Below are 24,687 nucleotides of genomic sequence, written 5' to 3'. Positions count from 1 at the left end.
ATTTTTCTACGGCTTTCAACTAAGCTCCTACTACAGTAAAACCAAAATTAATATTTTGAATGAATGACTTAAAATAGTGACTAAGCCTGACTCAGAATAATTTTGTGCACTTAAGAATTATTTAGTTGCGGAAGATCAAAATAAGTAAAAAAAGTTAGCATATCTTTGTAAGTCACCTTCAATTTCTAGCCCCTTTCACTATGAAGAAAAAGGGTTTCTTTTTTATAGGTAGGAGAAATAGAAAAGTTAGATCAAACCTATATATGTCATATTTAATATGTTCATTTTATCCCTTTTAGGACAGTGGTGATTATCCCCTTACCATGCCTGGACCTCAGTGGAAAAAATTTCGTTCAAATTTTTGTGAATTTATTGGAGTCCTAATTCGACAGTGTCAGTACAGCATAATTTATGATGAGTATATGATGGACACAGTAATCTCCCTTTTGACTGGTTTGTCAGACTCCCAGGTCAGAGCTTTTAGGCATACAAGTACCCTTGCTGGTAAGTAAACAAATACTTTCTTTTCATTTATTTCTATTCCATATGTTCCTTTCTAATGAAACTATGTCAAATCTTTAAGTTAAAAAAATTTTTTTTGATGTGATGTTGTTTTAAGTATAAGCTTCCACTCCGTCTTCCCCTTTTCCGTGTTGTTACCATAAACAAATATTAATTACTGTGCTCCTGAAAATATTTTCCCTCAATTTCATGTTTGTGTTGTCTGTTTACGTAAAATGTATGCCTGTTTTGATAACTGGGATTTAATAGCCTTGATAATGAAAATTGAAACTTTATGGCAGATGTCAACAAATTTTCTCTAAACATTTTATTCTGTTACATCTTCATTAAGAGCCGAAGAATTTAGGAATCCATTTGGCCATGTATTTTTGGTAAAACAATTGAAGTTCCAAATTCATAGTACTTTTCCCCCACTTAATTACATAGTTTTAGGGGTCTCCCTGGTGGCCCAGGGGTTAAGTCTCAGTGCTATCAATCTATTGCCAGCCACTGCAGCAGGAGTTCAATCCCCGGCCAGGGAGCTAACCCACATAGCACAATAGAACTCTCCTGTCTCGCCCACTATTCCTCTTAGCAGTGAATTTCAGTGGATCCACCTGTTCTATTCCCCACTGTCTCTGGTGAACACTCCCTGGCCCCCGTACCTCTGGCCTATACCCCAGTTCTTTTATGCATAAATAAATTTTTTTAAAAAAAAATTACGTAGCTTTATTGCTCACTAGAGCTTATGTACATGGTTGGTTGCAGGATTTTTTCAATTAATATGTTAAAATTTGGTTTTGGTAATTTGCAACAATTTGGAAAAAAACTTAGACAAACCACATTACTCTGAAATGTTTTACAATTTAAGGAAAAGTTAGGTGTATCATAAATCCATAAATTATGTGGAGATAAGTCTAATTTATCGTTTACTATCAAAATATATATTATTATAAGCAATTATAATTTATCTCAACTATGACAAAACAGTTACAGATCATACATGACACCATAACAGTCAAGAGAAATACAAACAAATGTTATCAGTTAGGGGTCTGACCAATACCAAGCTGTTGGTAGTTAAATTTCTAAGGAGTCAAGTTATACATGGATTTCCAGTTGCACAGGAGGTACCTGTGTCCCGAATCTCCCCAGATTCAGCTATATTTATTAGTTTATATATTTGAAACAATTTATCTATTATAATAGGTCATTGGAACCTAGTCAGCATTCTTTGTATTCCTACTACAGTAATAACCTAAGCATATCTTAATGTAATGTCTCTAAAATTAGTTCATTTAGGTATGCTATCAACAGATGCATTATACTTTCACTTTCATTTTAAGATTATCTAAGAAATGTCTCTGCCAAGTATATTCATTTTTTCCTTATTTTTCCACAACGAAGTAATTTCATTAACTTAGCAGTTGGTTGTTCTGTTTTCCCTCAAATACTTTAACTGTGCCTACCTAAAATAACTATTATTTTTCATTTATTATAAGGAGTGAGTGAGTGAAAGAGAGAGTGTATGTGTATACCTACACATATATTTAAGTACTCCCAAAAGCTTCGGTTCTCGAACTTTAACATAAGACTCACCTACAGAATTTATTGAAACGTATTGCCTGGCTTTACTTACTCCCATCTAGGTGATGCTATTGCTGATGTTTTGGGTACTACATATTATTATTTTTAATTCTTCCTTTTTTCCTTTACTCCATATAAGTATACATTATTCTCTAAATTACATTTCTATATGAAAAAATATATTTTCTTTTGAGAATGTCCTTTTCCTCATCATTTGAAAATGAGAAAGATCTCTTATGTAACTTTTTTTAAAAAGATAAAAGTAGAAACACAATTTGTTGTTGAAAACATTTCTGTACAGAACAAACATCAGTTTATTCAGTGTTTGGAGAGTATCCTGTGTTATAATTGGTAAGAGAGGTCTTGTACCTAGTTGTACTTTTTTAAATGCATTTTACTGTAAATACATTTTTTGAAATACATTTTACTGCTATTTATTAAAAATTATCTGACATTACATATTCTATTTTCATGACTGGGTTATCTTCTGCATTTGGTGTTTACTTATTCTCTTTGTTTTTTGTTTTACTTTTTAATCTATGTACAATAATCCCCACTTAGGTTGTTGGATACATAGTAAATTAATTCAGTGATTTGAAATAGGCAAAAGAAGCATAAAATAGGAATTGCTTCTGAACAGTTAAAATTGCAGTTTTATAATAAGTTACCTGGTTTCCCAAAGTCAGGGGAGAAAGAGACCAACAAAGAATGGAGATCAACCATTAGAGATGCGGTCCTGCTGATAGAATTGTGAAATTACAATTCATTACACAAAAGAAGACAAAAATATGTTTACAGATGATTATAGTAGCAATCTGAGGTTTCTCTGTAGGGCCCAGACATCTATTTTGACTTTGCATGTTGAAAAGTGATAAATGCACTTTTAATTAGTTTGCATTTGTCCTTCACTGCCATGTAAATGAAGTATTACTGAAGTATTACTGACTGGTTTTAATGATGATCCATTTTAGCTCTCCTTACCATTGACCCATTTTCAGTGACTTTTCTTACTGTGTTGTTTTTCCTAAATTTATCCCTTTGTTGACCTGTATGCTAGCTTTACATGCGAAATATATTTCAGTTGTGACTTTCCTCCTATTTCTTTTTAATTAAGTAGCTCCCTCCTCCTGTCACCTTTCTATCCTTCTCTTCCCCCAATTTACCTGTGATGATAGCTTTTAAAACTGCTTAATGAATGCCAATTTATTGTTACCTAGCTTCTTTTTATATCATGATGTAGCCTATTTGAATTTGAAAATATTTTGCAAAATCATATCAAGGAACACATTAATGTTATTTTTATGCTAAGTTTTCAAACAATAAAACCTTTATTTAAAGTTATTTTCAGATTTTAATATATTCTTATCCCTATGTGTACATTTTTGATCTCATCTTTGAAGGCCAGTTTTATAATATGAGACATATCAGTCACCTACCCTTCAACATAGCTCAGAGATCTTGCTGAGGACTTAATTCCAAACAGGATAATTATCCATATTCAAGGATTTTTTTAATCTCATCTTTGCCTATTTTTTTTAATGGTATATGTGTGAAGGGTAGATTAAAAGATAATCATTTTTATTCACTTTACAGGACAAGTCTTGGGGACTAGATAAAATGGGCAGGAACATTTAATCCTCTGCTTCAAAGACTATGTGCATGGACAGTTACAAGGCAGTTATGGCCAGATATGATTATCGGCTTTGGAATAAAATGCTCCTTGACATTGCTTATATCTTAGCTGAGAAGAGAGACAATCAGGTTAGTTGTTTTGTAGGGTACAGATGTGATGAGTTCTAGAGCTTCATAAGTCATCAGAGTGGTCTTATCAGTTGCACTTTTACTCTGTTTTCCAAATATTTCATTTTCTTGTGTTAACTAACATGTCCCTATTTGTTAGTATTTATGATTGCATATAATTATATACGTATGCCATATTTTTATTAAATGTTTTCATCATTCTGTAGTTCTACAGTTCTATTATTTTATAGTTTGACAGATTTAAATCTCATTTTCCCATAGGAGGTACTTGTGCTTTTCCTTTTTTTTTTTTTTTGAGGAAACTCGTTATTGTTAAGTTGAATGGACCGTTAATAGTTACATTTTATATTTTCCTCATTTTTAAAATTTAATTTGAATTGTAAACTATGCCATCCTACTTGTTTGATGCATCTTACTAAGGGAGTTTCTTCATATTACAGAAATTAATTAATCGGTTTTCAGAATTACATACTCTTATAGCTGTTCTAACTAGCTATGTCAGTTGGATATATTAGAACATAATTTGTGTTCTAATAACTTATATAATTATTATGTTGGTGGAGTTATAATCTGACACTGGGTGCATTTTTTGTCCAATTTGATAAAACTTTTTGAGAAATTATTCCTTTGTTCTTTCAAGGTTAAAAATAGATAGGATTTCCTTTGTTTTACAATTTTTTCCTTTGTATTATGAAGGTAATTCTTCATAGACTTACGTAGTTCTCAAAGAATAGGTTTTTGAGATTATAGTTACATTATTCTTAGGCATTTGCTTTTTAAATGTATGCCAATACTTTACAAGTTTATTACCTCAAAATTTTGTTCAGTGGCAATTTGCATTTAACTTTTTATTTAACTCTTTTTTTTTTTTTTGCTGTTTTCTCACCTACATAATATTTTATGGTGTTTCAAATAGATTAATGTCTAACTCTCACTTCTAAGGTGAAATTGTTAAACAAGGGACAATTAGCAGTACAAAATTTGTATTGATAATGGCATGGTGACTAAGTCTTATTTTTCTCTAATACGAATTTTGATAAATTAGAAAATGTGGTTAATATCATCATTTAACCTCAGTATGCCACCATATTTTAACCAGTAGTTAACAATAGGTCAATCATATTCTTTGGGGGGAATAAATAATTTCTTTATACCTTGTTGCTTAACATTATTATGTTGACATATGGTTGATATTATATTGGCATATGATTGATTAACAGTTCTTTCCAAGTCAGCATCTGAACTTTCTCTCTGGGGGGGTGGGGGAAGGAGGAAATATGAATTGTTTTGTCCTTTAATCATAGACTGAAAAAATCACTTTGCCTCAGAAAGTAGACTCCTTTAATTTGGGCTTTCAGTTGCTGAAACTTTGTAATTTAATAATTTATAGAATGATTTCTCTGCCAGACTGGATCAGTATCACTTCTACTGGTTAGGTAAAGTGGACAAATCCTTAACTCATTTGGCCTCACTTTCTTCATATGCAGACTGGTAAAGAATGATGCTGTCTCATTAAAAGAAGTTAGGAGAACTTGGAACAGTGCCTGACATTTTAGTAAGCAATTGCTGTTATTCTTAGTGACAAGATGAGCTAATATTTCCCTTCATTTATGCCTTTACTCAAAATTTATTGAACATCAGCTCTATTTTAATAATAGAAGTTATTGAAAATGCGAATACCATCAATAAATAAGCAAATAATATCTTTCAACAGTTCCTATGAAGAATATTAATAGCATGTGTTTTATTTTGCTTATTAGCTTTTGGTTTTGAGGACCCAAATTCTATTTATTAACTTTATTTAGTATTTGTTGATATATATATATAATGCCTAGGCAGAATGTTTCTGGTTTCTGTGGTTAAGACCTAAAACTTTAGGGTTAATCTGGCATCATCAAAGAACAAATCAGATTATAATCTCTCTTCTGGTCTTTATTTTTCATTTTCTTATATTCATATTTTTCTTCTAGAGTCTTCTCTTTGCTTTTAACTTACACTGTTACTTCTTATGTCAGTATAATACTTTTTTCAGTTTTCTAAGGTTTGTATATAGTAGACTTTTGGTGTTACCACAGAATTAATGCCCAATAATTGGCCAAATCTGCCATTGCTACTATATCATATAACTGAGTAATTTGTTATGTTTTCTCTAGTTAAAGAACTATCATTTTCTTATATTTACCTCTTATACTTTCTATCATCAGATAGGAAAATCAACTTTAATTTGAATGCCAGTTTTATATTTAAAAAAAAAGTTGTGTTTCAAATCACTTTCCAAGCATTGCATAACTTATTTGTAGACTTGGTGATTTTGAATAAGTTGCTTAACATCTGTCCTTCACTTTTTACACATCTGTATGGTACTGCTTCTAATACTCTCATAGGAGTGTAGTGGGGATTAAATGAAATAGTTCATTTTAAATATTTAGTCATATATATATTACATAATAGTCATCTGATATTGTAGTTACTATATAGTGACAAAGTGTACTTGATTTAGTTCTAAAGAGGACAGAGAAATTGAGAGAAATGTTTGCAGGTTTTTTCATTAACATTTCCATAATGTGCATTTAACATTTTCTTTACATATCAAATCAGTATACTACTTAAAGAGAATCCAGTAAAAAAGAAAAGTACAAAAATAAAAATGAAGCATTTTCATATCAGCCCATAAATGTATCATAACATGTTGGTATTCTTTTTTTCCTCATGCATATTTGTGAGGGTTTTTCTTTTATTTTTAAATAATAGGCCATTATGGTTGACTTTGTGGCATGCATTCTGTGTACTTTTAAATTCTTATAATTATATTTAATGTGGCTGCCTCATTTTATAAAATCTACATGTCCTTAACTTATATAACTCTTTTGCCATTGTCTTTTGTTGGAACCCCTATCTTTGCTTGCTTTCTTAATCTATTCTCTCCATGTTGAATAGCTTTTGTTTTTTAGGGTTTTTTTTTTTTTTTTATAACTTCTTGAGAAAAAGGGTATTGAAGAAGTATGTATCTTCAACTTTAATTGCCTGGCCCAATAAAGCATTCATTACTGGAAAAGTTCTTCAAAAATTTCTGTCTAGCTTTCAGTTGATATTGAGAAGTTCAATGTTGTTTTAGTATCTTGAATCTTCTTTTTTGTCATTGGTAGATTTTAGACTTCTCTTGGTTACTAGTGTTCTGAAACACGGTGATGTGTTTATTTTTTTCCCCAATTCATTATATTGAATACTCTGTTGACTATAAATTGCTAGGTCGTTAATCTCTGGGATCAATCATGAGTTTCTCATCTGTTTTCCATTTTAGTCTTTCTGTTCACTTTTCTTGTATTTCCTCAAATTTATTGAACTTAGTTTTAGCTATCACTTTAAAGAGTGTTATTTCTCATTCTCCAAGTCTCTCTTATTTTTAAAAATTATTTTGTGGATTTAATCTTATCTCATTGAGGATGTTAATTATCTCTCTGTAGTTCTTCCCTGCTCTTTACTCTGACCTCTTCTCTGCTCATTTTATGCTTTTATTAGTGTCCTTCATGTTAGACATTTTTCAAATGTCTGTTACTTGACTGTCTCATTGCTGAGATTCAATCAGACAAAAAAATTGATGACTTAAAGAGGGGTAGGGGTGTGTGTGTGTGTGTGTGTGTGTGTGTGTGTGTAATGGCAGTGGCTCTGGCTACTTTGGTGAGCATTATTGTAAGCTAGCCCTGTACACAGCTAGCACTTTCATTGTAGAACCTTAACCATTGATACTGATAATTATTTTCTCTGGGGAAGTTCATCTTCTTTGCAGAAGGAGAATTGGACAGGATAAAGGAGCAGGCAGGGCGTTCTGCACTGAACACATATCCCCTTACACTGCCTAATGATTCCAGATCTTCAGGTTTATGTTCTTCAGGAAATAAACTTCAGAGCTTCCAAGTTCTGTGTTAGATCTGTTACCTGACTGCTTGTTGGAGTAGGGTTTTGGGAATTTAATTACCTCTTATGCAAGGTTTGAAATAATACTCCAGTTTTCAAACCTTACCTCACTTCATCTTCTGTGGACTCTAGTGTTTTAATTCCTAAATGCTCCAGGTTCTGCTGAGAAAAATAGTGTGTTTTGTCTTTTTAGAAATAGTTGTGCTTATTCTACTGTGTGGCTTGATATTTATACTCCTGCTCATCTTTCTGTCTTTCCATATTCATATATTAATATATTGTAGTTGAGGATTACAGTTATTTTCTGGATTTATTAAAAATAAAAATTATTTTCTCAAAGTTGTACTCCCAGACCTTCTTCATCACCACAGAAATGGTGACAAAAATCAAAAGGGGCTGGGGGATTCTTACAGAAAACATCTCTGTGAAGGGGTGTGGTACCATTTGTCTTATCCCCACTTAAATACATGCACCTTGGATTTCAAATCCCAGTATGCTATGAACTTGTCTTCTTCAATGGGGGACACTGGGAAGGAGCAAGGTAGATTTATAAAAGGTGATGGGACTTGAGACACGCAGAGGAGAGACAACTTGAAAGAGACACATGGGTGAGAGACACATGAGGAGGATAATTCAGATCCTTGGCAAAGACAGTGACATCCATTATCTTGATGTGGAATACTTTGTATTTTCTCCCTCTGTCTCAGCAATATGCAATCTGCATAACCCCTTTTTTGTAGTTCCCTACCAGAAGACTTTGATTTTTGGGAAGCTTTTGGGCCTCAGTGGCCCCACTTCAGGCTGACCCTGTTTGACTGGGCATTTGTTCATGAGGACGGTATTAATTGAAAGCCTTCTTCTTTCTCTCCATGCACATCAATTATATTAAAAATCTTTCACACTGAAAAAAATAGTATTCTCCTTGTTTTTTTCCTTTGGTTGTACCTTTAAGAGAGAAAGGAATTGTTTAGATCTTTATTCGTTGGAAAGTGCAAGTTTGTTGTAAGGCTTATTATTTGTTTAAATAAGCTTTTTATTTCTTTTAATAAATTTTATTTTTATATTCCCCATACAATTGCAACCCCCTTATTTTGACCCCAATCCTTCCCCTCCCCACACCCACCCCCTATACAGTGTCCCTGGTTCATAGTTGTTTGTTGATTTTGATTTTTAATTTCTTATAGCTATTCTTTTTCCTGGTCCCTTACTTACGTTTTCTAGATTCCTACTATGAGTGAGACCATCCGGTATTTTTCTTTTTCTTTCTGGCTTATTTTGCTGAGCATGATCCCTTCCAGCGCCATCCATGTTGCTGCAAATCGCATGTGTTTATCTTTTTTGAATGCTGAGTAGTATTCCATGGTGTATATGGACCACATCTTCTTGATCCAGTCATCTATTTTTGGGCATTTGGGTTGTTTCCAAAGCTTAGCTATTGTAAACAGTGCTGCTATAAACATAGGGGTGCAGGTGCTTTTTGGAATTGATGTTTCTGTGTCCTTTGGGTAAATACCTAGGAGTGGAATTGCTGGATCATATGGAAGCTCTATGTTTAGTAGGTCCAGAAATCTCCACACAGCTCTCCATAGTGGTTGGACCAATTTGCACTCCCACCAGCAGTGCAGGAGAGTTCCTTTTTCTCCACAACCTCGCCAACATTTGTTGTTGCTAGTTTTTTTAATATGTGCCATTCTCACTGGTGTCACCTAGTATCTCATTGTAGTTTTGATTTGCATTTCCCTGATGACAAGTGATGTTGAACATTTTTTCATATGCCTGTTGGCCATTTGCATTTCCTCTTCAAAGAAGTTTCTTTTTAGCTCTTCTGCCCATTTTTTGACAGGATTATTTTCTTTGTTGTTGAGTCTCATCAGCTCTTTGTAGATTTTTGTGATCAGTCCTTTATCATTAGTGTTGTGTGCAAAAATGTTCTTCCAGTCGGTGGGGTTTCTCTTTGTTTTGGTTATTGTCTCTTTTGCTGTGCACAAGCTCTTTAATTTGATGTAGTCCCATCTGTTTATCTTTGCTTCACTATCACTACTTTGGTTGATGTGTCTGTAAAGATGTCTTTGATGTGCATATCATGTAGTGTTTCGCCTATATTTCCTTCTATGTATTTTATGGTTTCAGGTCTTATGTCTAGTTCTTTAATCCATTTTGAGTTGGTTTTTGTGTATGGTGTGAGGTAGTGATCAAGCTTCATTCTTTTGCATGTAGCGACCCAGTTTTCTCAACACCATTTATTGAACAAACTTTCTTTGCTCCAATACATATTCTTTGCTCCTTTGTCAAAGATTAGTTGGCCATAAATCTGTGGGTTTATTTCTGGATTTTCTATTCAATTCCATTGGTCTGTATGTTTGTTCTTGGTCCAATACCTTGCAGTTTTGATGATTATGGCTTTGTAATATAGTTTGAAGTCTGGGAGTGTGATGCCTCCATTTCCCTTCTTTTCTTTTCAGGAGAGCTTTGACTATTCGGGGTTTTTGGTGATTCCATATGAATTTCATCAATAATTGTTCTATTTCTTTGAAGAATGACATTGAAATTTTTATTGGAATAGTATAGAATCTGTAGATTGCTTTTGGTAGGATGGCCATTTTAATAATGTTTGTTCTTCCAATCCGTGAGCAGGGGATGTCTTTCCATTTCTTTGTGTCTTCTTCTATTTCTTTTAACAGTGTTTTATAGTTTTCTTTGTATAGGTCCTTTACCTCTTTTGTAGATTTATTCCCAAGTATTTGATTTTTTTTGTTTCGATAATAAAAGGGATGGTTTTTTTGATTTCTTCTTCAGATTTATTGTTTGTGTATAGGAAGACTACTGACTTTTGCATGTTGATTTTGTATCCTGCCACTTTACTGAACTGATTGATGAGTTGAATTAGTTTTTCTGTGGAGTTTTTGGGGTTCTCTATGTATATTATCATATCATCTGCAAATAGTGATAGTTTGACTTCTTTTCCTATTTGGATTCCTTTTATGTCTTTCTCTTGTCTTATTGCTCTGGCTAGGACTTCCAGTATTATATTGAAAAGCAGTGGTGAGAATGGACATCCTTGTCTTGTTCCAGATCTTAATGGAAATGCTTTCAGCTTTTCACCATTGAGAATGATACTGGCTGTTTGCTTGTCATATATGGCCTTTATGATGTTGAGGTATGTTCCTTGTATCCCAAGAATTTCAAGGGCTTTTATCATGAACGGGTGTTGCACTTTGTGGAAAGCTTTCTCAGCATCTATTGATATTATCATATGGTTTTTATATTTCTTTTTGTTGATGTATTGGATAATGTTGATTGATTTTCGGATGTTGAATCATCCTTGTGTCCCTGGAATGAATCCTACTTGGTCGTGGTGAATTATCTTATGGATACATTGTTGGATTCTGACAGCTAAAATTTTATGGAGGATTTTTGCATCAGTGTTCATTAGGGAGATTGGCCTATAGTTTTCTTTTTTTGTGTTGTCCTTGTTCGGTTTTGGTATTAGTGTAATGTTGGCTTCAGAGAACATGTTTGGTATTATCCCTTCCTTCTCAATTTTTTTGAAGAGTTTGTGAAGGATAGGCACTAATTCGTCTCTGAATGTTTGGTAGAATTCATTTGTAAATCCATCAGGTCCTGGGCTTTTGTTTTTGGAGAGGTTTTTGATTACCATTTCAATTTTGCTGCTTGTAATTGGTCTGTTTAGGTGTTCTATTTCTTCTTTATCTAGCTTTGGGTGATTATAGAGTTGTATGAATATCTCCATCTCCTCTAATTTGTTGAACTTGTTTCCATATAACTGTTCATAGTAGTTACTGATTATCCTTTTGATTTCTCTGTGTCCGTTGTGATTTCTCTTTTCATTTATGATCCTGTTTATTTGTGCTTTTTCCCTTTTTTCCTTTGTGAGCTGGGCTAGGGGTTTGTCTACCTTATTGATTTTTTCAAAGAACCATCTCTTGTTTTCATTGACCTTTTGGATTGTTTTTTGTTTCAATTTCATTTATTTCTGCTTTGGTTTTTATTATTTCTTTTCTTCTACTGGTTTTGGGGGTTTTTTGTTGTTCTTTTTCTAGATCTTTGAGCTTCGAGATTAGGTTGTTTCTTTGAGTTCTTTCTTGTTTCTTGATGTGAGCCTCTGTTGCTATATATTTTCCTCTAATTACTGCTTTTGCTGCATCCCATACATTTAGGAAATTGGTGTACTCTTTGTCATTCAATTCAAAGAATTTTTTAATTTCTTCTTTGATCTTCTCGTTAGCCCAGTGTTCTTCTAGTAGTGTGGTTTTCAATCTCCATGAGGTAGGAGAATTCCTTGTATTCTTTTTATGGTTTATTTCTAGTTTGATGCCTTCATGGTCAGAAAAGATGGTTGGTATGATTTCAGTCTTGGTATATCTGTTGATGTTTGTCTTGTGTCCCAGTATGTGATCGATCCTAGAGAATGATCCGTGTGCACTTGAGATAAATGTCTACTCAGATATTTTGGGGTTTAGTGTTCTGTAGATGTCTATTAAGCCCAAGCGCACTAGATCCTTATTTTGAACTTTAGTATCTTTACTTATTTTCTGTCTCGTTGATCTATCCATTGTTGATAGTGGTGTGTTGAAGTCTCCCACTACATATGTGTTTTCTCTGATGTTTGTTTTCAAAGATTACAATAGCTGTCTGATGTATTTTGGTGCTCCTTCGTTTGGTGAGTATATGTTAATGAGTGTTATTTCTTCTTGAAGTATTGTCCCCTTCATCATAATGTAGTGACTGTTGGGGTCTCTTTTTATCTTTCTGAGTTGGAAATCTGTTTTATCTGATATAAGTTTAGCTGTTCCTGCTTCCTTTTTTGGTCCATTTGCTTTTAGGATTGTTTTCCATCCTTTAGCTTTGAGTCTGTTTTTATCTTTTGTAGCTAAATGTGTTTCCTGGAGACAGCAAAAGGTTGGGTTTTGTTTCTTAATCCAGCCTGTGACTCTGTGTCTTTTTATTGAAGAGTTTAGTCCATTTACATTTAGAGTTAATATTGATATGTTAGCATCTCTATTTGCCATTGTGTTTGTCTTTCCTTTTATTTTATTTATTTATTCTTTTAATAACACTTTTTTTTTGGCCTTTTGTTGTTGTTCATCCCCCTGAGTTTCTGGCTTTAGGACTCCTTGTAGTATTTTTTGGAGTGGGGGTTTAGTCGTAATGAAATTCCAGAGTTTCTGTTTGTCTGGGAAGGTCCTTATTCTTTCTTCATAGAGGAAGGAGAGCTTTGCAGGATGGAGTATTCTTGGTTGGCATCTGTTTTCTTGGAGTCTGTTGACTATGTCCCTCCACTCTCTCCTTGCCCATAGTGTTTCTTCAGAGAAGTCTGATGTCAGTCTGATTGGTTTCCCTTTGAATGTTATCTGTTTCTTCCCTCTTGTCAGCTTCATTATTTTTTTCCTTGTCCTGGATTCTTGGGAGCTTTACTATTATGTGTCTTGCTGTATTTTTCCTTTCATCGTGGAAGTTTGGTGTTCTTGCTTCTTGTAAATCAATTTTCAGCTCCTTGTTCACGTTTGGGAAGTTCTCTTCAATTATTTCCTTGAATATTTTCTCTGTTCCTACATCTGTCTCCTCTCCTCCTGGGATTCTTAGAACTCTTATATTTCCTTTCCTCATGGAGTCAGATAGTTCCCGAAGTCTTTCTTCCGTCTTTTTCCTTCGTACTTTTCTTTCCTTTTTTCTTTTGATTCTTTTTATTTCTGTGTCTTCAAGAGTACTTATTCGTTCTTCCATTTCATCTGTTCCGCTTTCATTGCTTTTCCCAGAGTTCTTTAGCGCCTCCATTAATTCTTTGATCTCCTGCATTTCTTTTACTTCCTTCTTTAGGGGCTCAGTTTCATTCTTCTGATCATTGATTATTTTTCCCTTATCATTGTTTTCCTTTATGACTTCTGTCAGTTTTTTAATCACAGCAATTTTAAATTGTCTTTCTGGAAGGCTCAGAAGTTCTTACAAGTTACTGTCGTTGCAGTCAGGTGGGTGGGTTTCTTTTTGTGGTGTACTTTTTTCCTGAGGAGTTGTTTGGTTGCATGTGGTTTTTCTACTCCCTGCTGCCTGTTTTCTAATTTCCCGTATGCGTGGGGACACTGTGTTGCTGGTACTGGCCTGCATCTTGGGCGAACTTCCCAGCTCACCTCTGGCTCCTCTGGGAGCCTTCTGCTGGTTTCAAGCAGTCTTTACTGAAGAAAGGTCCCTGTTCTAAAATGCCGATGCGGAGAAGCACTCCTCTGTGTGCCCGGTCTGCACTGGCTGTGGGTAAATAAGCTTTTTAAAACTGAGGAAGAATATTATTGTGCCTCTTTTAAGAATTTAGTGTTTACTGTTATCAAACGTGTAGGATATATTAGGTATCACTAAATACAAGTGATTTTTTACTTTCTGTGTTCATAAAGACATAACTGCAAATCATTGGATATTAAAGGATTGAGGTTCTAAACTTATCTTCACACATCCCTTAGTCTGATAAACACTTCCTTTCATTTCAATATTTTTCTCCTATGTTCCCAACTCTAATACTGTGTTTTCTTCTCTTGAGACTTTAAATCCCTTGATGCTATATTTGTAGTATTCTTCACACAATTCATTCACTTCTTCCTCCACTTTCCTTGCTTAGATTATAATCATCCTTCTTCATACCCTCAACATCTTCACACTCACTCCCTCCATCATATCTCCTAGGAAAACCTGATATTACCATCTACGCCAGAGCTGAAAGTAACTAAATTAAAAAAATATAATCATAATAGCTGGACTTTGTTTCCTTCAAATGGACTTTTAATGCTGCCTTATAATTCTGTTATAGTAGTCTACTCTCTATATAGTCCTGCTTTCTTATAAGATTACTTCATACCTTCTCCTCAAACCTGTAACGTGTATTTTCTCTTACATTTAACTTATTTTTTTTCTTTGAGTACAATCTCTGTGGTAGACTGGGAGTAATCACTTCAAAGCCCATGTCACAGAATCCAGATTGAATTCCTGTAGAATTACTATTTATAAATGATTCTGTTACCAATACCAGTAAAATTTAATGAATGTTCACTCTGTGCAGGAATGATTCTTTTTGCAGTAGACTCAGTAAGACATCACAATTACCATGGTCTATCTATGTCATTAAATTTAGATCAACAGTTACCTGTTTATTTGCATACATGTCAGTATATGAAATGAATTTTTCAGTGAAGTTTAAATTTTACAGATTCATAACCATTTCAGTAAATGTTGTTATATCTGATACTTTTCTGAAAATACATTGATCTTTTTGCATTTTTTTCTTTGCTGTGGTGTGCTAATTATTTTATTGTTTATATATCTAGGGTGGGAGGTGAGTCATTACACAAGGACAGTTGGTTTTTGCAGTGTAGAGTCAAAGGAGATATATAACTGAAAGTAAAAGCCATTAAATTCAAGAAAATGTGACCCTCATTTTCCATTGGTGAATTCCAGCCAGAGTTGTTAATTTTGATGCTTTTCCAACTGCTTGATCTTCAAGTCATTTTGTTTTAGAGAGCTAATGAAACTTTAAACTGAATTAAGCTCCATTGGGTGTGATTTTGTATGCTCAAGACAAGCTCTTTTATCAGATTCTATTTATCCCTGACATGAACAGTTTGAATACCCCCAGTCCCTCCTGTCCTTGATCTGTTCTTTTCTTTTTAAACGGGTTAATTTCAGAAGTACTTTTAACTTTCATAGTATAATAACGTATTCTACTGACAAAATGTAAAACTCTGTAAAATTACTAGCTTGTATTTTGAAACACAAGAATATTTCACAATTTATTGTGATGAAATGCTCACAGGAAAGAAGGAATATTTAATACATTTCTGAGTAGTCAATATAGATACATTTGTTTTCAGGTATTTTGTCTTATAATCATTTTTTCAGGGAGCTGGCCAGCACTGTTTTTACATATATAATTATGTGGAAATAGTGAAGTGTTAAAAGAAATGCATGTTCATATTTAGTTATAAATATATAAGAGCAGTTTATATACTGAGAAGTTCATTTTTTATAACAGAACATTTTTATTTGCAGATGAATGACCTAAAAGGAAAAAAATGGAAATTGTTTTACCTGCACAAACTCTCTTATGCCTTTACCTGTATTTCCTACACTCTCACCATTTCGATAATGAAAGTAAATATGAATAGACAAAAGTTTAAGGTTTGTGTCATACCTGTTTCTCAGAGGACTTGAAACAAAATTGAAAAATTTAACAAGATTTACATATACAAGCAAATATTTAAAAGTGTGTGGACACTATGAGTGGCAAAATTAGATCAATCAGAAGTTCATATAATAATTTTTATGAACAGAATGAATTTGTAGGATCAGTCTGTTTTTCATGTATTGGAGATTATGCCATTCACTGAAGTGAGGAATGCAGGAAGAAGATCATCTCTGAGAGTAAAGATTGTAAATTGCTTGTAAACATCTGAGCTACCTTTGATACATCTAAGTAAAGGTGTTAAGGAAGCAATTAAATATGCAGATCTGGTGGTCAGAAAGATTCAGTAAACTTGAATAGTATGCCCTTACTAAGGTGTGTGTATTTGAATGTGGAGTAGAGGAATTGTACTTCACTACTTAAATCCTTCCAACTGATATTTAAGATGAGGCTGTTTTTAAGTGGTGAATGTTAGTGAGCCAACTATGTAGGATAATGAACCAGAGAAATTTATGTTGCATACTAATATTATTTTTTTCTATAAAATAATTTTTCTTTTTTAATTTAACTTATGCCTGAAATGTAAAATATAGAAATTAACAATTTCCATTCTTCATCTGTATCCATTATAATATAATCTTATGGATGAAGCTCTGATTTATAGGTAAATACTGTACTCTTCCTTTATTTTATAGCCATGAAGCTCATGACTGCTTTGGTGAATGTTGCCTTAAATCTCAGTATTCATCAGGATAATACGCAGCGACAGTATGAAGCTGAGAGAAATAAAATGATTGGGAAGAGAGCCAATGAAAGGTTGGAGTTACTACTTCAGAAACGCAAAGAGGTGAGTTCATGGTAACTGAGATTCCTATTTTCTATAAATACATAATAAGTATATTGTGCTAGTTTTTTTAAACAAAGGATTTGTGTGTATTTAAAAAAAAAATTTAAGCTATTTCATTGGATCTCAGAGACTTCAGATGAAACCATTCAGCAAGTGTTTATCAGTATGTATGGTGGCCTAAGAGAATCACAGAACAATCCTGCCTTTGAAAGAAGGTGGTATGGAAGTTGGGTAACTCAGATTATCAGAATATAGACTTAGAAAGCACAATAAATACTAATTTCAGAACTGGGAGCAACAAAACTCCTTTTGTAGGAGAAAGGCAAAGACTACATAATGGCTAATGTACATAGATAAGGCATTCCTATGAATAATATTCGTTCCAGTATATGTGTTGGAAGTGATTTTATTTATTTTATTTATTTATTTGTTTGTTTGTTTATTTTGTTTATACATGCACCGGGTACAGTCAGAAGCGCGGGAGGGTGAGAGAATTCACCAGAGCCAGAGCGGGGAGCAGAGCAGGCAGAAGGACCGAAGTACACTGCTGAGGGGAGCAGCGGGCGGCAGGAGAGGTCTGCGCGCCATGTGGGACCCTCCTCCAGTGGCCGGGGAGCAACTGGGGATCGAACTGGCGCCGCAGAGGCCGCGGGCAGCTTCGCAACCCAGCGCTCAACCGCTGCGCCACCAGGGAGGCCCCGGAAGTGATTTTAAACTGAATTTTTAGTAGATAACATTTTAATTCAATTAGTAAAAAAAATTCTACATCTATAGTATTAGTATGTTTTAACTTTAAGAGGGAATAATATCAGGCCTCCCTGGTGGTGCAGGCGGTTGAGCGCAGAGCTGTGAAGCTGTCTGCACCCTCTGCAGTGCCAGTTCGATCCCCGCCTGCCTCAGAGCAATCCACATGGCGAGCAGACCTCTCCTGTCCCGCCCACTGCTCCCCTCAGCAGTGCATTTCGTCAGTCGGCCTGTTCTGTTCCCTGCTCTGTCTCTGGTGAATCCTCTCACCCTCCACACATCTGGCCTGTACCCTGGTTCTTATATAAATAAATAAATCTTAAAAAAAAAGAGAGAGAGAATAATATCACATCCCTACAAATAAATTGCAGTAATTGAATAGTCAATTATAAGAGCCAACAAGCAGCTAATTATAATTAGTCTAATTATAATTAGACTATATAATAATATAATATAAATATAATAATATATTTATATATTATATAATATATAATATTTATAATAATACAAATAGTCTAATTATTGACTATTTCCTATCTTATATAGTTAATAATTTTGTGCGAGGGCTGCTGTAACAATTATCATAAACTGACTCACTAAAGAATAGGATGTTTACAATCAAATTTCATTGATTTACCATTTGCTGACAAAACTGTATAATTTGGGAAGTATAGCGTAACACCTCAGTTTATGTCTTTCATATATATGCTTTACTCATCCAAAGTTGTAGTACCATCACACTATAATATTGACCCTCTCTATCTGTTTCCCCCAATCACTTTTCCCTCTATTAAACACCATATTTTTCAGAGTCTAAGAGAATAGAATTTTTTGTTGGTAGTTCCATGGGCTAAGAGTTGAAGATACCCATTGTCACATGACTTTCTCCTTATGTAGTTCTCTCTAAATTTTTACTTTTTATGAAGACCCCAGTCATAATGAGTTGGGCATCCACTCTAATCTCTGGTATGACCCCATCTTGATTAATTACATCTACCACCACCCTATAGCCAAATAAAGTGTTTTTATTTTTTTTTTTTTAAATGAAGATTTATTTATTTATTTATACAAGCACTGGGTACAGTCAGAAGCGCGGGAGGGTGAGAGAATTCACCAGAGCCAGAGCGGGGAGCAGAGCAGGCAGAAGGACCGAAGTACACTGCTGAGGGGAGCAGTGGCCAGCAGAGGAGGTCTGTGTGCCATGCAGGACCCTCCTCTGGTGGCCAGGGAGCAGCCGGGGATCGAACCGGTGCCGCACAGGCTGCGGGCAGCTTCACAACCCAGCGCTCAACCGCTACGCCACTGGGGAGGCCCAATAAAGTGTTTTTAAACATAAAAATATTTTTAAAAGATTTCACAATTTTTCCATTACATTTTAGGATACTATATTTGGCTCATCAGTATCTGTTAGTTCTCTTTGAAGCTTGAATTTGTAATCTCACATATTACTATATTATCCTTGAACCTTTATTTGCACAGTTGATAAACTTGCCTTCTGTCTTTTTCCAAGTGTTTGATAAAATATTCACCAGAATAAGAAAAATATATATTACTTGGTGGGAAAAGCTAATTTATAAACAAGTAGATTTTGCTATCTTGTGTTTTGACAAAGAAAGTTTTTTGAAGGAGTTAGGACTTTTAGCATGTGAATTTTTGAGGAATATAGGTCAACTCATGATACATAACCATTCTTGAAATATTGTGGAGGTAAATTTTGGAGCTTCGCAATCAAGTAAGTAATGTTAAGCACACAATGCCTCTTAAAAAGAAATTGTTTTAAAATTTTTATAAATTATTTATGCTTGCAAGAGCTGGGGTATAGGCCAGAGGTGCCGGCCAGAGTGTGTGAGAGGATTCACCAGAGACAGAGTAGGGAGTCAAACAGGTGGATTGACTGAAATACACTGCTGAGGGGAGCAGTGGGCAAGAGAGGAGAGATCTGCTGCGCCATGTGGGTAGCTCCCTTGCTGGGTGTGCTGCAGTGTGTGGCGATAGCTTGATAGTGCTGAGACAACCCCTTCCGCCACCAGGGAGGGGAGGCCCTAAAGTAATTTTTTATGTAATTAATGCAGCAATTATTAATATAAAATTATTTAATATAATTATTTAATATAAAATGATTTAATATAAAATTATTGGTATATTTACTTCAGTTAAACCTAAAGCAAAGCATATAGCAAAAGAATTTTATTGTTACATTCATGTGTGTGGAAAAAGCAAACATTTCACTGAGTATTACTACAAGAAAAGTTATAATAAAAAAAAAAATCACCTTTGAATGTGACTATATCAGTTCCCTTCTGAGCAGTGAATGAACTCAAATTTTAACTCTAACTAGTATTGTTGCCTAAAATTTATATTTTTGCTGTAGTATTCAATTTGTGTTATATTCCACCTCTAGTGGCTATGACCTTTGCTGTCTTCTTTTAATCCTACAATTTTGGAAACTTGGTTTACAGTCTTTTATAAGCTAATCAGATGTAGAATAGAGTCTGGAAACTAGGTATAATAGGATGTTTCTTGTACAATGGTAAATATAATAATCAAGGATGATTGGTTCCAAAAATGGCAAAACCAAGCTGAGGATATGGTTTGTAAGAGGTCTATCCTGGGAGCAGAATGTATTTTGTATATAGGAATATGATCACATTTAACCACAACCTTCCTCCTCTTTGGTCATTGATTAGTATGGGAGGTGGGGTGTAAATAATTTCACACATCTGTTACTCAGAAAGTGAGAAAATGGAAAAAGGTGAGATAATTACCCAGAATGAGAATAACCAGAAATTAAAACCAATTTGATCTAAAACAGACTTGAGAAAGAACAAGGTTGGAGGTATCACACTTCAGTTTCGGCCATTGTATGGGGACTTCCTCACACCAACAACCAATTCTTGGACATCAACAAGTTGTTCAAAACATCAGCCCAATTTTGATACCATCCGCCCCTGTCATATACCGAAAGTTTAGGTCAGTCTGCCAAGACCACTCTTTACTTTAGACCAGTCACGAGCGCTGGTGATGACTTATGCTCTGACCAACCATTACAGATTAAAGGTTTCCATGATCCCCTTCTCAAACTTCAGGTGCCAGTCCCAAGCCCAGATTGTTAACTGCTTTTGGCCAAGAGGCAGTTAATCAGTGTCCTAGGACCCCCTCCTGGGGTTCATTTAATTTGCTAGGATGGCACACAACTCAAAAACCCACTTAGTGACTAGATCACTAGTTTTTCAAAAGGATATTATTGAGGAACAGTCAGATAGAAGAGATGCATAGGGCAAGGTATGGGGAAAAGGCATAAAGCTTCCATGCCCTCTCCAAGAGTGTGCCCCTTAAATCTCCACAGGTTAACCAACCCAGAAACTCTATGAAGCCCCTCCTTTTGGGTCTCAATGTAGGCTTCATTACATTGGCATGATTAATGAACCCATTGGACACTGGCCATTGAATTCAACCTCTAAAACATTTTTCCCCTTCCCAGAGATTAGGATTCTGAGGTACCCTCTGTTCATGTTGGTTTCCCAGGCAACAAGTCTCCATCCTCAGATGTTTCTCAAAAGTCACCTTCATTAACATAACAAGTGACACTTAACACTCTTTAACACTTGGGAATTATAAACTTTTGGAATCTGTGAGCCAGGAACTGTGGATGGAGTGTAATTTATATGAAAAATGTATTTTGGTCATCTGGATGACAAATACTTATTTTTTATAAATCACAAAGGCATTATGCTAAGTGAAATAAGTCAGAGAAAGAAATGCTTATAATCTTGCTTATATGTGGAATCTTAAAACAAATACAAAACAAAAAAAACCAGCTCAGATACAGAGAACATTTTTTTTTTTTTTTTTTTTTTTTTTGCTGGAAGGGTGGGGAGTAGAAGGGGGACAGGACGAGAACTAAAATAAGTAATAATGTACAGCATAACTAGTTTAAAATGCTGTATTGCATATTTGAAAGTTCTTGAGAGTGTAGATCTTTGAAGTTCTTGTCACAGGAAAAAAGCTTTTGTTATTTATGTATGGTGATGGATTTGTCTTTTTTCTTTTCAGCTACAAGAAAATCAGGATGAAATTGAAAATATGATGAACTCTATTTTTAAGGGTATATTTGTTCATAGATACCGGTAAGAGATTTTAAAATCATGTGGAAGATTTTTAACTTAAATCATGTGTTGCTTTTTTGTAGTTATAGGTAATTATAAAGATATAAAAGATTGTTTTGTTTTCTGGAAAACAGTTTTGGCTATAAAAGCAAAGTAAATGTAGAGGAAACTACCATTCCCACTTTCTTAGAAATTCATAACATACTCCATCAGAGGAATTCTGTATACTTGGATGTGTAATAATGGAATATTAATGATAGCATTAAGTTAATGTAACTTTAAGAAAATGTGCTTGCCGTATATTTGAAAAAAATTAAATACCCTACATTTTGCACTGTGGTCCTCATCTTGTTCTGTGTAGCGGGCAGGAATGGGCACAGTGCAGGTTTTCTATGATGCCAGCAGACGAGTGAAGGAGGAATCCTGGAGCCCTCAGTGGCTTTTGCCGGCTTTTATTGGGATATATCAGGTACACAGCAGGCAGGGGTGCTGAGGGGCCGGGAGACTGGCAGGCCTCACATACCCCAGCAAGTCTTCACTCTTTCTGGGCTCTCCGGCATTCTCTCTGCTTCTCCTGTGGTTCTGCTCTCTGCTCTTCCATTCATTCTGCTTCTGCTGGCGTCTCTGTGATGCCGCCCTTATAGGCCCCTTCTTAGCCCAGGTGAATCCCATCTACTTATGCCCACACCCTACTGCAGGTGCTGGCCATCAGGCATGCATTCGGGACCACAGGGTTCCGTCATCTATCCTAATGGCGGGAGAGCAGAAAAGCCTAATACTTTACTTACCCTACACAAATGTAACAAAACACCTTTTAGAAATATCTCTTTGAGGATATGAGAAGAGTAGACTGAAGGGGGCACCTCTGCAGATTGATAGAAGACCTCTGTATCAATTATACTCAAAAGTAGAAGCAAAATATTTTTGTCATGCTTCTTGCATATTGTTTGTCTATCCATGAAACCTGTGACGTTTTAAAATACTAACTAGATTATTAAAGACCATATTCCCAAAGAATTGATCAATCATATACATAACACTTGTTTCTTTCTGTTTACTAGGTATGATATAGTATGTTTAGAATCATTTTTTAAAATAAAAAATACATCTTTAATATTTTAATGTAAATATTGTGGTTTTATTCAAACTATAAAAATATCTATTGAAATAGGGTCAAGGCCTTTACTTTAAGTATGAGGTTTCTAATTGGGTTTCACATCTTTCTTGCATAAACAACACATACAATGAATTATTGATAAATTTGGCTTACTATATCTGCTATGCAGTCTTTTTTAATTGCAGATATAGAGGTATAAGGAGTATAATTAGTGTAAAATGAATTGCACATAGAAATACATAATTTGATTCTTGACATCTTATATGCTTATAAAAACACCACAATCAAGATAATGAATATATCCATCATGCTCAAAAGTTTTCACATTCTACTTTGTAATTGCTCATTACTTTCACCCACTCCCATCTTCTAACAGTCATTAATCTGCTAACTGATTGTTTACTAGAATTTTACAGAATCAAATCATATAGTACATACCCCTGATTTTTATTATTGTTATTTTAGTCTGGCTTCTTTGCTAAGCAATATTAGGGTCTTTTATCAAGACTGTTTACTGTAAATATCTCGACACATACCCTTTGTCAGGTTGATAAAGTTTCCTTTACTTATTTTCTTAGTTTTCAAAGGAAAACTAAGGAATGGAAATAGATGTTGTTGAATTTTTAAAATGTTTTTCTACAGCTTTTGAGATTATGCATTTTTTTCTTTTAAAAATGTTATTGTGGTGAATTAAATAGGTTGACTTTAAAATGTTAATTTGAAATTCCTGGAATGAGAATTTCACTCACAAAGTCATGGCATTTTATTATTTTTATATATTGTTGACTATAATCTACTGAAATTTTCTTTAGAATTTTTCATCTTTTGCAAGTGGGATATGTGATTTTTTTTTTTTTTTTTACTTTATTTCATTGACTGACTGCTTTTGGTACCAGAGTAATGCTGATAGAATGAGTTGCAGTATATTCTGCCTTCTTTAATTTTCTGGAGGAGTTTTAATAGAATTGGTATGGTTCTTCAGATGCTAATTATACCATTAGGGCCTTGAGTTTTCCTTGTAAGGATGTATTTGATTTTATATTAAATTTCTTAGGCAACAAGAAGCTCCCAAGAAAATGATATATTCATCTAAGTTGTTCAAGTATCAGCAATAAGTGTAAAGTTATTCAAAATATTGGCATTTTAACACATTTGTCTGTCTTGAGTGTATTGATTTTTCTTAAAAAATGAGCAGAAGTCCCACTGCCCACCTGTGACTATTCAGGTGCTTCCTTTTACCAACTCTCTCCTCAGCAGGGCAGCAGCCTCCCTGCCTGCCTGTGACCTCTATCATGCCAGGACTTATGTTCACTGACCTCCCTCAGCGGAGGCAGCTCTCCTCAAGGCCGCCCACCTGCAACCATGCAGGCCTCTCTTGGCAAACCAGTCCCTTTGGAGCAACTCTTCCTGCTCGCTTATATCTATACAAGCATCCTTTATTCTTCTGACCCTTTCCTAATAAACCTATTCTTTAAATATTTAAAAAATAAAAATGAGTTTTTGGTTACATTGAACTACTCTTGCTTTTTGCTTTCACTGAATTCTGCTCTTTTATCATTTCATTTGTTCTGCATTCTGTGGGTTTCACTTCTGCTCCTCAGTTTCTCAAATGGAAACTGAGGTCATTGATTTGAAGCCTTTATTTACTCGTATAGTAATTACTCTTATAATGTTGTCTCTTAGCTCTGTCTCCTAAATTTGCATATATTATATCTTCAGATACTTTTAAATTTCATTTTTAACTTGTTTCTTTGACCTTAGTTTATTTAGAGGGTGGCATTTAGTTTGCAAATATCCAGAACTCTGAAGATAACTTTGTTACTGGTTTCTAATACATTTCTCTTATAGGCAGTCAGCCTAATTTCAATGTTTTAATTGCTTTTAAATTCATTGAGATTTGTTTATGACTCAGGATATGGTCCAGTCT

The 24,687-nt window shown here is 34.5% G+C and overlaps 1 protein-coding gene across 1 annotated transcript in view; it reads left to right on the top strand.

Annotated features, from left to right (window-relative positions):
* STAG1 (STAG1 cohesin complex component) overlaps positions 1 to 24,687 on the top strand; it is a gene marked incomplete at both ends in the record, with an annotated part of 263,904 nt that overhangs the window by 111,845 nt on the left and 127,372 nt on the right. Inside the window, 3 exons of the mRNA XM_084232404.1 lie at positions 300 to 504; positions 16,642 to 16,793; positions 21,591 to 21,664. Coding sequence (XP_084088530.1) covers positions 300 to 504; positions 16,642 to 16,793; positions 21,591 to 21,664 — 431 coding nt within the window. The remainder of the gene's footprint in view (positions 1 to 299; positions 505 to 16,641; positions 16,794 to 21,590; positions 21,665 to 24,687) is intronic.

This window comes from Talpa europaea (assembly GCF_964194135.1).
Source record: "Talpa europaea genome assembly, chromosome: 4".
NCBI lineage: Eukaryota > Metazoa > Chordata > Mammalia > Eulipotyphla > Talpidae > Talpa > Talpa europaea.
This window is presented reverse-complemented; position numbering and strand designations above follow the sequence as displayed.